Genomic DNA, 17,071 nt, shown 5'->3' on the forward strand with positions numbered 1-17,071 from the left:
CGTAAATCGAAATAAATTCCATTATCATATGATTATCCACTCTTTAACTAAAAACGGAAAATTTTAAAAGTAATTTTAGTAAAAAGTAAAAACTTATTCACATATCTAATATAAGAAGAAAATCTTAAGCGAATGAATAAAAGGAAATTTCAGTGTTTTCACTAAAGTAACGTAATAACCAAAAATTCTGTCAGATATTTATTAACACAAAGAAAACCAAGAATTAATCTTTCTATATACCTATGTATGTACTTACATATTTCTGGCAAAGAACAAATCACGAAAAATTTTTAGCCTGAGGAGACCACGTTTTAGCATTAAAAGCGATGCCGCTACTGATCCCTAGTAAAATATCAGCCACGTGAAGACTCTCGTGTAGGAGCGCAGCAAACATTACTTCGAACGTTGGAAGGTCCTTTGACTCGCGTAAAATTTACCGACAAGAGCCCGAACTTGCTTCGAACGTTCGACACATGGATTTCTGCGCTCCCACACGATGTGGCGAATGCCGTGCGTCCAACGTTTGAAGGTGTTCGCCACATCGTGTAGGACCGTCTTTAAACATGGAATAATCAACAAAAATAAAAATTCTTTTATAGTTACTGAATATGTCGTATGATCGAAAAAAGTTCGTCGTTTAGTTGGCTTGAGAATGACGATTATTGACATTTACCATAATATTTTACATGTGAAATAACAGCGATCTTCATTTCCAACTTTGATATTTTCAATTTTAATGTACTGTACCCAAAATCCGTAAATCTACGGATTAATCCGTAGTTCTGGCAACCACTGACTCTGTCGACTGAAAGCAGAATTGCCGTACAGTATTCTTTATCCGCTGCGTTGTAAACGACTATCAGCGCGCAGCGGCGCAGGGCTAAACTAAATCTCGGAATAACATAATTTGCCGATTTCCACAAGCTAAGTAGCTAAAATCATCAATAAAGTGTTGTGCTGAGAACTATATATTTCAAAAAAAATCTCCCATGAGTTTGTTGCAATTTTATTTGCAAAGTTTCTTTTTTACACTTCTTGGTTCAGTTTTTGTACTAAAATAACTGAAAACTTCTATTTCTTCTAGCGGAGTTCGTTGAGGTGATGAAAAAGACCGAACTCCACAAACGTATCCCTTTCAACATGGACTCGCCCTTCGTCCAGCTGTACTTTGGCAAGAACAAGCAACGGCTGGTCAGCTACCACGAGTTCAGCCAGTTCTTGCACGACTTCCATGAAGAGTACGCAATCGAAGGATTCAGAAGGGCGGACAAGGACGGTTCAGGGTTCATTTCCCTCCTGGACTTCCAAGACATCATGATCAGTATTAAGAGCCATCTGCTAACCAAAGAAGTCCAATCTCATTTGATCGAGGTAAGAATTGTTCACACAATATATGGACATTGTCTCCTATCTCACGTACTAGTGTAACTCGCATTTTAGTAAATTTGTCGGGAGAGAACAAAATAAAAAAATACCTATATTAGAATAATAATAATATAATTTTTGTAAGATACGTCAAATCCAAATACTATCACTGCCTTGATACCGTGGTATACAGTTACAGCACTTCTTGATAGATAAAATTTGTGCCGGTAGGGCGTAACTTATTTTTTTGATTTTTTAGTTACAGTAGAACTTCTCTAATGGGCTCTTTCACTATATTTTGGAATTAGCATAATTGAGTAAAGCAATTAATTCTAGAATTTTCTGCTATCTCACTTTCGAAAAATTTGAAGTCGTTCTTAAGAAAATAAATAAAAACAAAAAAGCCCAGAATAAAAATCCACACTTTATTTTTAAAAGGTCACACCTGGCATGTTGAAAAGCGACAACACTGCCGCGGCCGGGCCACCATGCTGACCCACCACCGCCTCCACATAAGGCCATTCAACCTTTTCCAATATGGCGGAGATAGAAGTGCTTTATTTGGCGCGTATTTTAAAACCTGTTTTATTTTCAAATAGACATTTTTCACACAAATGTCGGGTTAGATTACGTAATATTTCACTAATTTTTTAATATACAGGGAGTCTAAAGTTCTCCACATAAGTATGGAATTTTTTGTATTATTACTTTTATGAAAACATCAGTTAGTTACTTGATAAAAAGGTCTGCTTTCTCAGAAAATAGGTAGTGTTAAAATATTCAGACTTGAGGTAGCATATATAGGGTGTTCAAAATCATCGGAAAAAGAAATAACCAGAAATATATGACAGAAAATAGCAATATAAACTAAATATTCAATTGCAAACACTTACCTACCATAGTTTAGAATTTACTGAAGGTTTGATAAATATATACTATTATGGACAGTATAGGAAGTTACTTGTCTTAGTAAAAGCCTTGGTAAATGCTCTTGGAGTTATAAACTACACTGGCTTGGGTCAAAAAATATGGAATATTTTTTCTATGTTTTGCAGCATCACACAAATGGGAATAAATTTAAACTATAATAGGTGAGGATAAATAAAAAATATAATATGTTTCAAGATTTTATATAGAAAAAAAACTAAATACCTTTTTGGGGGTTCGTAAGTAAAACTTATGCTTAGCTTTCTTTACTCTTTCTCTTTACATAGGGCATTATCTTTGTGGTAAAGACGTCATTCCTTTTTTTGCATAGTTCTTCAATAAAATATTGGATATTCTGAACAAGATGGATTTAATAATAAATTCTGATGTATGTGAGGGGCAATTGTGACCTAAAAAAAGACTTACATCCAGGCCATTTATATTTTCAAATGTCAATGTTGTCAATATCTTTCTGTGATCTTTTTGATGTAAAAAGCTTGGTTCTTCTTCCAATATTTTACTTATAGTGAGGAAACTGTAAGCCATAACTACATCCTCACTAGGATAACAAAGGCTTTGGGAGGCCTTTGGCGTTTTTGAGGCATTCTTAATGCACTTCTAACCCGAGAACTTCTAGTAGGAGTGAAATTATCTCTTTTAATAGCTGTCAACCATTTTTACGAAGCTCGCCATTTTTGGGGAATATAAAAGCAGAAACCTTGGGACCACTTCTATAATTCCCGTGACAATTTGGAACAGAGCATGTAAAAGGCATGCTACCAATAAAATGTTAATACCTACCCTTTAATACCTATCTTTTGATTATTGTAAGTAACCATTATAAAGTACTATGCAGACTGACGGCGAAGGATTTTTACTCATTTAGGTGTAATATCTTGATAAATACTTCTAGTTCTTACCTTAAAATAATTAATAATAGAGGAGTACGACAAGCACAAAAGTTTGAAGTTCCCTATGTGGAATGTCTGGTTTGGATTTTTATTACACTGTTATTTTATCACAATTTTCTAATCACACCATGCACTGAACACTAAGAACTAAACACACGTGTTGCAGAAGCACAACAAAGTAGAGATAATTAATTATTTCTGGTATGCAATCGGAACGAAAAACCACTACTGGCTTTTCAGGTTAAAGGTAAACAATTTAATAATGCGCTGCCTTCGCCGCCATATTTGTCTTGCCCATATCATGTTGATTGGCCTTGAGTTGAGGTGGTGCTGGTCAAATCAAATCGCAATGTTGCCAGTTGTTGGCTGGCGCACGAGCACTGTTTTGCAATGTGATTGGGCGTATTTTTCATACGTCATCAATTGGCACTGTAAAATTATTTCAAATTAAAGCAATTTTGAGGGCCTATAAAAAGATTATTGAATGTCATGGAACTATTTTTTTTGGATAAATATATTGAAAATAGTCTTCTATTTCAGATTTTGTCCTTGAATTGGGTATTTTATTTTTTGTGAAAGAGCCCATTTATAAGAACAAAAAAAAGTTATATGTTTTATAAAGTTAGCATTGTTTTTTGGTTTAAATAAAAATGTGTTTAAATTTTGAGTTCAGGTTAGAAATAATAAAATTATGAAACAACATTATAAAAATATTCCTCCAGTAATCCGGATACTTTATTAATTCGGCGGTAGCTGTTCCGATATGTTCTACTGTACGTCTTTACATGAGATAGGGGACGACATATAAGCTTATACTTTCAATTATATTTATTTCAATCAACTATTTTAGGCTGTACAAGGTGAAACGCAAAGTCGAAAAGTCAGTTTTCCATACTTCATCGCCTTCAATTCACTCCTAAACAATATGGAATTGGTCAAGAGGATATACTTAAACGTCACCAACGGTCACAGGATGCAAGAAGTCAGCAAAGACGAGTTCATGCACTCGGCACAAGCCATGTCCCAAATGACGCCGCTTGAAGTGGATATTTTATTTCATTTAGTCGACGTCCTACATCAGACGGGGTAATTCTGCTTATTTTTTTTTGTAGTAGTCGCTTAACATATTCTTAGAGGATAGATTTTAAACGCCCTCTACGTCTACATTTGATATCTGCATAGAAAAGTACGAAAGATAGACTAAAACAATATAAAAGACATACATTAATTTATTTTGACGCAACCTTTGAAAAAAAAAGATTGAGGAAGGAGTATACTCGTAATGCTATCAATAGAGAAAAACGGCTTACGGCCGAGCTGCTGATACGTATACGTAGACGTAAAGCATCTTATACATGTAAAAATATAAGAAATGCGCGTGCGTACGTAAACGTTTACGTGTTTGTAATCTGTGCTGTTGTTCTCTAATGTATTCATGAATGGTAGAAAGAATCGACATAATAGGTGGGGACCTATGTTGAGGATCCTTGGCAGATCCTCTGTTGACTTTTTATTTGACACATTTGCTTGTCTTTACTAACTTTTTATTTTATGTTATTTATTGTTTATTCTGCGGATTTTACAATTCGTAGTTGTTTAGAGGTAGTAAATCTAGAAAGAAATTGTGTCAGAACTTATAAATTGAAAATGACACTACTGCGATTTATCGAAAAAAATTGTAAGGTGTAGTTGATTGTGTAGCGTGCGGTAGATCTCGGTCAAAAATTGAAGGAAATAATGGAATAACTTTGTACTGGTATGTGCCTATACCGGGTGCGTCTCAAAAGTGGCTCACCCCCTATAACTTTTTTATTTTTTCAGTTAAAATAACGTGATTTGGTATATTGGTATATGACATAAATTAGGATCGATTGACGTATTCAATTGTTTTCGGCCACTTCCTGTTTCACCGAAAATTACTTCAACTTTTGATTTTTAAATGGCACCCTGGTTATTTTTTTACTTTATTCGATAGAAATGACATTCTGAATGGAATGACATATCATATGTCAACTTTTGACATTTTTGCATATGGTTAATTTGAAATTATAACATGTGGTTCATAACGAAAATTTGACACGAAATACCAAGTGTGTGGTATCAAATTATTCGCAAAAAAATGCTTTTTCCAAATATGCTAATGAGCCACCCTCGTCCCATTTGAAAAAATTAAGATATGACTAAAAATACGATTTGGGCATCTTTTAACCAGCCAGGACAAGACACTAAAAAGATTAGGCGATCAAATCTATTTTTCCAAGGCGCCTTGATTAAAAATTGGCGTTTTTAACACAGCCATCGCACTCTAGATTGAAAATTAAAATACGATTTTTTATTAAGCGAGAATGTCAAAAGTTAATATATGATACGTCATTCTGTTCAGAATGTCATTTTCTATCGAATAAAGTAAAAATATACCGAGGGTGTCATTTATTTAAAAATCGAAAGTTGTAGCCATTTCCGGTGAAACAGGAAGTGACCAAAAACAATCGTACACGTCAATCAATCCTAATTTATGTCATATACTAACAGCGCTTTCAGATGGAGCGGACCGTACGCGCGGATGTTTTTTCAATATACCTCATCCGGACGGAGCATACGCGACCCATGTGAAATTGTTCACATAAGCTTATGGTACGTGCTCGAAGTCGCGGACGCTCTGCGCCATCTGAAAACGCTTTAACATACCAATTTTTTTTATCTGAAAAAATAAAAAAGTTACAGGGGTGAACAACTTTTGAGACGCACCCGGTTTATATAATATACATACGTGTAGTAAACCGATCATTTCTGAAATTCAATTAAAATTAACTATCTAATCAAGATCTAATCATATATTTTTTTGCATTTTCAGTTTTATTTACTACTTGCCAAAATTAATTATTAAGATCGTCAATTTGGTTTATCTGCTTCAGTGGCGTATCTGATAATTTTGTTATTAAATAATTATTATAACTTATTCAATTTTATAAGAATTATATACTTAAAATATACATAATACACAGTTAATAAATACAATATAATATATACATATTTATAGTAATAAATACTTTGGCAAATAAACTATGAACCACACAAATGCAGCAAATGTTTTACAATATACAAATAATGAATAGGTGGTACATAAGATAATGGGTAAAATGCAAAATATATTTTAAATTTTGGGGTTCGAAAATCGATCTAATTTAACAAAAAACATTCAATATCTATTAATAGTGATGTATTATTATTTGCATTCACAAAATTTATTTATATATTATAATGTTTATTGCAATTAATAAACTAATATAAACTTGTCAAAAGATGACCACATATTTTTTTAAATTGTTATTCTTAACACAAAAACTATCTACATTGACTATAGAGTACGATTTCAGCCATATTGTAAAACATTTGCTGCATTTGTATGGTTCATAGTTTATCTGCCAAAGTATTTATTACTATAAATAGGTATATATGTATATTGTATTTATTATGTATATTTCATGTAAACTATATCATTTTTAAAATACAAACCAAAAATACGAGGAATAATTATGTTTTCCATGTATTCTACAACATATTTATTAATCTGTAGTATCTAACTAGCGTGACGTCATAAATCTCGCTCCGAGGCTGTTCTATTAGAGACGGCATTGCGTCAGCATGGCCGCAAGTTGCTAACCTAATAAAATTAACACTAGAAAAGCCCGCGGGAACTGTCAAATTCAAAGTTATTCGTTTTACAGACTATAACTTAGAGAAATTTTAAATCAACCGCAACTTCATAATACTTTTTCTACCATATGCTCAATATAAATCATGTATTTTGTTAATGTATATCATTACTTTTTACTCTTTTACTAATAATTTGAAAATATTCTCTTTGCTTGCTGCCAAATTTGGAAATCTGTAGTTATTTAGTCAAGGAGGAGTATGGAAGTTGGGAAGGGTTTGTTAGATACATTTTTCATATGAAGATATAGAGTAATAATTAAGTATTTTCGTTTATATTTTAGGCGGATAGTGTACAACGACCTCTACGCTATAGCTCCCGAACAATATTTCAAACAGATCACCAACCGGTTGGCGGAAATTCACGCAGTATCGGTACGTATAGGTAGTAGTTCATTTGAACTACTTTTTGATAAATTTCCTTTTTCAAGCTAATAATTTGTCAATATTTTGATATATAGATTAGTGTAAATAAATAAATGCGAAAAAATTGGGAAGGTGCTTAATGTTTAAAAAATAATAAATGTATTTTTAAGTATAATTACTGTACAGGGTGTCCCATTTTCGACTATTTTATGGGATTTCTCGTTTATGATTATTACAAATACAATGAGATACAAAAATACGGTTTTCACGTCACTGTGCTATTTTTTATGAAACTAAAGATGCTACACACAAATTTATCCTAGGCCCCTTTGTTTTTGAAATACAGGGCAAATATTAAAATGTTGCATATTTTGACCCCCTTCGTATCGTGGATATCTTATAACTTATTGAAAAGGTGAAAATTGCGTGTCGTAGAGTATTTTCAGTAATAATATAAATAGAAAAACAGACAATATTTTCCACTTCAGTTGACCTATAAATTTAATAATACAATTGCCATATTTTGGAGAGGTGCCGAACCGAGAGATTTTATATAAAAAAAAATATTTTTCAAAAATCTATTGAATAAAAAGCCTAATTAAAGAGCCCAATACTATATTTTTATATGCATGCCTTATTGGTAGAAACGACGTCATTGAACTGCCTTCTTTTGTCAGTTTTGTTTGACATTTCACTTGATGCATTTCAATTTTTAGTATTTATTGCACTTTTCTGGTTCTATTTTTTTATTTCCTGTTTAATTTTATAATTGGTTTCACCTATACTATCAGGACATTGAGATTATTGTCAATGTTATAAAATCTGTTAATGTTTCCAGACAAAAATAAACATGAAAAATAGTATACAAATTAATTTCAATTAATGTAATTAATAAACCAATTAATTATGAAATTTGTTTCGATTTAACCAATTATATTGTTATAATGGCATTCTCGTACTCGTATTTATCTACTACTTGCCAAAAATAGGATGCGTCAATTTTATGAATTTTACTTAAGTTGTTTCAGTAGCGTCTCTATATTTTTTTATAAAAACATTAGATTAATTTATTTATTTTTATTAGAAATATATTTTTTGCAATTTTAATAACTGACAACCATTTGTAGATTCAATATAAATAAGACAAATTGGGCCACTTCCCAATTTTTTTGCACCTAACTAGTAGTTGTATCTTTTGAATATTATACAATATTACTGTTTATTTGTATAATTTTTGAGATCAAAATTATAATTTCAGAGTCCCGAAGAAAGAGGTATTGTTATTCAAATCCTCGAAAGCACTTACAGATTTACTTTGGGTTCAATTGCTGGAGGTAAGCTACAGTGTACTTGAGTATACCGTATAATCGAAAAAAAAACGGCGTCAAGTTGGCTTAGAAATGACGATCGATGACGTTTAACATATAATTTTATACTAAGGGTCGGCATTTCTGGTCGTGGGTGCCGGTTTTCATGTGTACGAAGAGTACGGCCAACACGCTTAGTAAAATAAGATGTACTGAATAATTGTACGTTGATATTAGATTTAGAAAAAAAATTTATAAAGTTTTGATATGTTGAGGTTATACGTACTAAAAGGAGAATTTTTAAAATCAAAAGAGTTCCTAACTGTAAAGTGTCAGCTTCACCCCCAAAAACCACCCCCAACACGCACTGCGGTGGTTTTTCTCGTTTTTCTCGAAAACCACTAATCGCACAGAAAATTTGTTTTATTCTTGTCAAAAATATTCCTTATAAAATTTGCTACAAAAAAGGTTATATTCATTATTTATATTTATCCAATGCATTTCAAGCAATAACCGTTTAAAAAATGGAGTACAAAAAAAAATACAGGTCGCCTTTCAAATTATAGACTCCCCAGGTATACGTGCTAAATATATACGCAACAGATAAAATACTGTATAATATAAACAAAAACATTGCCTATTCCACTAAACTAACATTCATACGTCATCATACGCACGTCATCAACATTCATACGCATCATCGTCTATAGTTTCTAAAATGTACTCAGTGTTCGAACAACTTTGCCCACGACACCACAAGATGTCGATCTTGTTGTTTTATTAGCAGCACTTTCCCCGATGAAAAAGACATTCTTTTTCTGAAAGAAGCAAGACATAGGTAATGTGAAACAACGAATGTATAGTTCGAGAGACTTGCAATCATCCAGTATTATACGTAATTTAAAAAAAACAATTTTATTTATTCACGCTATTAGCGAGCGTGACACAACATCAGGATTTTTTGGAAAAGGAAAACAACAACACGTACAAATATTTAATAAAGAAAAAGACCTTGATAGTAACGTCGATATTTTTAACAACGCAAAGTCAACACCTGAAGAAATTGAAAAAGCTGGAGAGACGTTTATACTGAAACTATACAAACTTCAATCATCTGAAGAGAGCCTTGGTGAGCAAAGATACACTTGTTTCAATAAGTTAGTTGGTCAAGCAAACAGCACGGTACTTTTATCAAAATTGCCTCCCACATCTGCTGCAGAGGTAACATTCACGGAGAACATATCTGAATCGCCCGTCCCTGCTTCAATTATGTCATTAATAACGTGCAACTGCAAACAAGATTGTGTAAGACGATGCAGTTGCATTAAAGCCGGCATGAAATGTACAACTATGTGCGGAACCTGTCGTGGGTAAAGTTGTTCGAATGAGCACATTCTAGAAACTATAGACGATGACAATCTGTAGATGAAAGTATGAATGTTAGTTTAGTGGAATAGGCAATGTTTTTGTTTATATTATACAGTATTATATCTGTTGCGTGTATATTTATCACGTTAAAATACCTTGGGAGACTAATTTGAAAGGCGATCTGTATTTTTTTGTACTCCATATTTCAAACGGTTATTGCTCGAAATGCATTGGATAAATGTAAATAATGAATAGAATCTTTTTTGTAGCAAATTTTATAAGGAATATTTTCGGTAAGTATAAAATTTTTAGTGGGACCAACGGGTTCTGAGAAAAAAGCGAAAAACCATCGAAGAGCGTATTGGGGGTGTTTTTTTTGGGGTGAAGCTCACACTTTAAAGTTAAGAACTCTTTTGATTTTGAAAAGTCTCCTTTTGGTGCGTCTAATCTCAACATATCAAAACTTTATAAATGTTTTCTTCTATTCGGCTATTTTAGGTCTAATATAAATATACTAGGCCAGTGCAAATAATTTTGAATTTGCAAAAATGTTTAGAAAGCTGCGACCATTGAAAATAGTTAGCCTTAGTAACCCTTATTAACATACTAAAAGTCCCCATTTGTCAGATGTGTGCGTCATCAAAAAAAATCGGCCGCCATCTTGAATTTTGATACTTTTTGGGAAAAAATGTAAATAACTCGAAAACGGTGCGTTATAGCGAAAAACTTCAAGAGGTAAAAATTAAAGAGAATAAAAAACTCTATCAGAATCAATAAAGAATAGTTTATTATCCTAACGCAGTGACGTACAAATTTTTTTTTAAATCGAGCAATTTTTAAAAGGAATCACCGAAATGCAAATTACTATTTTTTTAAGCTTATTAACAAATAACATGGAGATTTAGCATCAATTCAACTAAAATACAGTCCTTGTGACATTTTCAAGAAATATTTATTGGTGGTTTAATAATATTTCAAAATTGACAAAAATTGTCAAAGCTATCCTTTACTAAATGCATGTGTACTAATAACGTGCGAAAGCAGCCTCCACCTTGTTCCGGTCGGGGCTATTTGCACTTAAACCAAGGTCTTTTTGTTACAATTTTGTAAAGAACTTGTTTTTAAAATTACAGTGACAGTTTGAAAGTGACAGGTTGGAAGAAAAAAATAAAATGTAATATAAACTACTTGCGAATGTCTTTTTGACGTAAATATCATCTACGATCTTAACCTAAGATCTTAACACTTTTTCATTATGAAAAATACATTATAAACATACTCCTACAAATCGAATAACAATAATTCAAATTATGACCATTTTAATAAAAATGTTACCAACTTGTAACCTAACTTTTCAAACTGTCATCTTTAGAAAAAAAAATGAAATTTACAATTTTATTCGATTTGTTCTTCATCGACCGATATTTGTTTGTTCTAGCAAGAAATACCATTACAGTTACCACACAAGCATGAATATGACATATTGGATTTTAGACATGTACCATTCCGATTAAAAAAAATAGTACAACAAAATATGATTTAATCTGCTGGTCTATATTCTTGTGTCAGTGTCACGTAATTTTTAAAAAATGCCTTTAACTTCAGAACAAAAATCGATTATATTTACGCGATTAAGAGATGGGGTTCCCATAAGGGACATTGCAGATGCATTAGGGATAAACAAAAAAAAAACAGTGTTGTTGGCTAAATCCAAAAAAAAATTCAATATAATTCAAATATTCTTATAGACCAGGAGTTCCATCTGGGACTACTAATTCTTGTACTACTTTCTTCTTATCGCAATGGTACATAGTTTATTACATCCAGATTTGCAATTACAGTAAATCATTTTCAATACAAATTCTGGTGCCACTGCGTTTGACATTGTTTTTGGAACTAAGGTATTCGTTTTTTTACGCCATCCACTTTCTGTTGCCTCTTTACCGTTATTTAGCCAATACTGCATTTATAAATAGGCCCTATAATAATGATTTTCAGCTGCGTTAGTTGTTGGAGGTAAGATAGCTAAATCAAAATTTTTACTATAAGTACCTGAAGAGATGTAAGGGCTTTATATTTAAAATACCTCAACTGATCTAAATCTTTTGCTAGCCTATGTCGACCATATAATGAAAATAAGAATGTATTTCCAGCTTCGACTAGCTCAGATATTTGTGCTGCAGGATCTAAAAACAACGGATGTAATTTGTCGCAGATGAGGATCTTTTTGCAACGTTCTGGAAGTCGCCAGTTTACATTACATTTTATTTTTTTCTTCCAACCTGTAGCCAAATTTTTCAAACTGTCACTGTATTTTTAAAAACAAGTTGTTTACAAAATGGTAACAATAAGACCTTGGTTTAAGTGCAAAAAGCCCCGACCGGGACAAGTTGGGGACTGCTTTCGCACATTATTAGTACACATGTATTTAGTAAAGGATTGCTTTTACAATTTTTGTTAATTTTGAAATATTATTAACCCACCAATAAAAACTATTTCTTGAAAATGTCACAAGGATTGTATTTCAGTTGAATTGATGCTAAATATCCATGTTATTTGTTAATAAGCTTAAAAAATTAGTAATTTGCATTTCGGTGATTCCTTTTAAAAATTACTCGATTTTGAATTTTTTTTTTGTACGTCATTGCGTTAGGTTAATAAACTATTTTTATTGATTCTAATAGAGTTTTTTATTCTCTTTAATTTTTACCTCTTGAAGTTTTTCGCTATAACAAACCGTTTTCGAGTTATTTACATTTTTTCCCAAAAGTTACCAAAATTCAAGATGGCGGCCGATTTTTTTTGATGACGCACACATCGGACAAATGGGGACTTTTAGTATGTTAATAAGGGTTACTAAGGCTAACTATTTTCAATGGTCGCAGCTTTCTAAAAATTTTTGCAATTTCAACATGAATGTCATAACTGCACTGGGGGCGCACTGCAAAGACAGAAGGCGAGTATTTTTCCAAGCGCATGGAATCTAGCGTCAGATTAAGTAGTTATGTACTAGATTGCCATAACCACTCACTCCTATACATGTAGACGCCGGCCTAAAGGTTCGCTTGCCAGCGGGGTATATAAAATTACAGCGATCTTTATTTCCCAAACAACTCTCACACTGGTTTTTTTTTCGATCGTATGCATATCGTATTATTTGTAATTAACAGTGATCAGTTGTAGTTCGTTTGTCCTTCATTTAACAGCTCCCAGTATCAGTGCATGTTTCCTCCCACGACTCCAACCAGAATCATCACCATAATCCTTATCCCAGTGCCATTTTCATGGGTTTGTTATATGATTTTAGGTAATATAAAAAGGATTTCATTCAAAATTTGTAAATATTACAGCCGTCGGTGCCACAGCGGTATACCCGATAGATTTGGTGAAAACTCGCATGCAGAATCAAAGAACCGGTTCCTTCATTGGTGAATTGATGTACAGGAACAGTTTCGACTGTTTCAAAAAGGTCATAAGGCACGAGGGCGTGTTCGGACTGTACCGAGGGTTGGTACCGCAGCTGATGGGCGTGGCTCCAGAAAAGGCTATAAAATTAACAGTAAGATTTCTTTTTAAATTTGATCAATAATTATTTTTATTATCTGTTTTTTAGGTAAATGATTTTGTTAGAGACAAATTCACTGATAAAAATGGTAATATCCCTGTGTATGGAGAAGTTATCTCAGGTGCTTGTGTAAGTAACTGTTTTGATAATTACCTATTATATTTTACAAATTCAGTTTACAGTTTTTTAGGATTAGAAACAAATTTGAATGCTTTTATTTCATTTCATTTTTGTGGCACTTTCTTTTTTTGTGGTACCTTAAATAATGAAATCAAAAATAACATTTAAAAATATCAATCACAAGCGATTCATATTATCCGGTATTTTCTTCTTCTCCTCCTTTAACTCTCGAAAGAGTATGGTGACATCATGTCTCAATTGCTCGGATAGTTGGTCGCCATCCATCTCTATCTTGAGCGGCTATAGAAGCCTATTGCAGGCCGTGACCAATAATTTCTTTGGTTTCGTCCACCCAGCGCGTCGGAGATCTTTCTCTTGGTCGTTTGCCATTAATCTTCCCTTCGATTATGATTTTTTCCAGTCCATCTGTTCTTCTCGAAATGTGCCCGAAGTACCGGGTGGCCAACTAAGAATGGACGCCGGCTGTATCTCAGAAACTACTTATCGTATAACTTTGGGAAAAAAAATTCTTGTAAGTAAATCTACAAAGAGAAATCGCGGGAAATTATTTTCAAGTTCGAAAAATGTCCGCTAGGGGGCGTTTCGCTGATAGCCAATCAGAAAACATGGTTTTTGTCAAAAATATGCAGGTGAACAGGTATTTTAAATATTACTATTGTAATCATCGAGAAATTTGTAATTTTTTTGATATAGAGTGTTTTGCTCTATCTCATAAAATAAAGTGGTGGGGGGAGGTTAAACTTGCTTTAATTAAAATAAGGATAACTCTGGTTTAGGTTAACCGATTTAAACAAACTAGGGCTCGTTTAAAAGAGCTTTTCTTCCTTAATGATCTCCAGTGTAAATTTTGTTTCCATCATTTTTTTCGTGGTAGCTAGAGGGCGCTGTTTAACATCATAACAGATATTGCGCTTTTGCATAAAAAATTAAATAGGAGGCTATATTTCTCTTTAAACAGTTAAATAGAGCACAAAATTTCCAAAATATCAGCGCAAACCGCAATTTTCCATCTTGTCTCTAACCGGAGATATTAAGAGAACAAATTATGTTAGGCTGCCGCTTAGGATTATATAGTTTAAAAATTATAGTAGTAGGTTAGGAAACAAAAAGAGGTAAATTGTTTACGTTAAAATATCAAAACATATATTTTAATTTCATTTTAATACCATTTAATTGTTATTTATCCATGTTCGTTCTTGATTCGACCCTATAAATTAAAACCCAGGCATATTGAATCCGATGATCTAGCTAGCCATGCAAATATGCCGCTCCACTGTCTCTATCTACTAAAGTAAGTGGTATCCAAGAAGCCCCACACATTCATAGCAAAATATGCGACACAACTGCACCAAACTGCATTATCTACACCAACTGCATTCATGTTGATGAAATTGCAACAAATGCATTTTCATCATGATGGATCCCCTAACAATATTGGCAACTCATCTCTTAGAAATTATGGATAGTTCATTTCATACAGATAATCATTCGCCATCTTAGGATTCCTGCCTAAACATGTACCGACCAACGGTCTTGGTGCTGAACTACTTCCATCCAGGGTAGATTTGGACCAGTAGTGCATATTGTTAATATTCGCACCTTCAGGGCTATATAAAAAGTAACCCCAACGACATAAACTTTATAATACAAAAATAAATAACAGAAACAACAGGTAAAACATGAAAACAAGTGAAATCAAGGACGAACTTGGATTAATAGCTAAATAACGTTACATGAAATAAATCCCTAGTTTTCGGTCATAAGAAATTTGGCCGTTTTCTGTTAAAAGGAATATGGCGGCACAAAATTCCTAGAAATTTTAATAAAATTATTGGTTGTCCGACTTTCGGACATTTTAATCTGAGAACTACTTACGTATAATTAACCAAGAAATTCGTAAAAATTATGTGGATGGACGATAATGTTACATAAACACGTTTAAAAATTTATGACGTCATCTTTTTTAAGAAAACGCCCGAAATTCAGATGCATGAAAACTGAACTTAAACGTTTTGATATTTTGACGTAATTAATTTACCTCTTTTTGTTTGCTAGCCTACTACTATAATTTTTAGACCATATAATCCTAAGCGGCAGCCTAACATAATTTGTTCTCTTAATATCCCCGGTTAGAGACAAGATAGAAAATTGCGGTTTGCGCTGATATTTTGGAAATTTTGTGCTCTATTGAACTGTGTAAACAGAAATATAGCCTCCTATTTATTTTTTTAATGCAAAAGCGCAATATCTGTTATGATGTCAAACAGCGCCCTCTAGCTACCACGAAAAAAATGATGAAAACAAAATTTACACTGGAGATCATTAAGGAAGAAAAGCTCTTTTAAACGAGCCCTAGTTTGTTTAAATCGGTTAACCTAAACCAGAGTTATCCTTATTTTAATAAAAGCAAGTTTAACCTTCCCCCACCACTTTATTTTATGATATAGAGCAAAACAATCTATATCAAAAAAATTACAAATTTCTCGATGATTAAAATAGTAATATTTAAAATACCTGTTCACCTGCATATTTTTGAGAAAACCCCTGTTTTCTGATTGGCTATCAGCGAAACGCCCCCTAGCGGACATTTTTCGAACTTGAAAATAATTTCCAGCGATTTCTCTTGGTCGATTTACTTATTAGATTTTTTTTCCCCAAAGTTATACGATAAGTAGTTTCTGAGATGCCGACTGTAGTCCATTCTTAATTGGCCACCCGGTACATAAGGTATCACTGGTTTATTTTGGTTGAAAGTCTTGTGTTATATATATATATATATATATATATATATATATATATATATATATATATATATATATATATATATATATATATATATATATATATATATATACATATATATATATATAACTTTCAACTGCCTTAGAATTGATACGTTGGTCCGATGTTCTGTGTATGAAATTCGCAGCATTATTCTGTAGGGATGAGGGATCCGAGGTAATTGAACTTTTCAACCACCTCAAAACCATCAATCTCCCTGATGTTAGTAGGATTTCGGTCTATAATCATGACTTGCGTTTTCCTTTTTTTATCTGATCTTACTCAACCTCCTCAATATTTGAACAAGTTCTTAGGTTCAAAAAAGGTTCTTCTTCTTAGGTTCAAAAAACTTTTAGCGTTGATTGAAAGAATTAGGAAGATACGCAACCTAATGGGTAAATTCGTGACAAAGCTGACTTGATTTCCCCTTACGTCTCAAGTGCTGTACGGTGGAGCCTCTACTCGTTCTGCGGCCAACGCATAAAACACTCATTTTCTCTAATTCGTGTGGAGCTGAAAGCGGCGGCAGTGTTGCCATATTAAAATGTGTAATATCTGTAATCCGTTTGAGGAAAATATCTTTGGATGTAAAAATTCACCCTTGAAAATTTATTCGTGTTAAACAT

General features: G+C 32.8%; 1 protein-coding gene across 6 annotated transcripts in view; it reads left to right on the forward strand.

The window, feature by feature from the left end:
* Window positions 1-17,071, forward strand: part of LOC115879057 (calcium-binding mitochondrial carrier protein Aralar1) — a 56,932-nt gene that overhangs the window by 25,020 nt on the left and 14,841 nt on the right. For all 6 annotated transcript variants that reach the window (XM_030895694.1, XM_030895691.1, XM_030895695.1 and 3 more), the window contains exons 3-8: window positions 1,085-1,371; window positions 4,054-4,289; window positions 7,202-7,292; window positions 8,542-8,617; window positions 13,309-13,517; window positions 13,572-13,652. In XM_030895694.1, coding sequence (XP_030751554.1) covers window positions 1,085-1,371; window positions 4,054-4,289; window positions 7,202-7,292; window positions 8,542-8,617; window positions 13,309-13,517; window positions 13,572-13,652 — 980 coding nt within the window. The remainder of the gene's footprint in view (window positions 1-1,084; window positions 1,372-4,053; window positions 4,290-7,201; window positions 7,293-8,541; window positions 8,618-13,308; window positions 13,518-13,571; window positions 13,653-17,071) is intronic.

Source organism: Sitophilus oryzae, unplaced genomic scaffold (assembly GCF_002938485.1).
Source record: "Sitophilus oryzae breed Bouriz unplaced genomic scaffold, Soryzae_2.0 scaffold_1576_pilon_pilon, whole genome shotgun sequence".
Taxonomy (NCBI): domain Eukaryota; kingdom Metazoa; phylum Arthropoda; class Insecta; order Coleoptera; family Curculionidae; genus Sitophilus; species Sitophilus oryzae.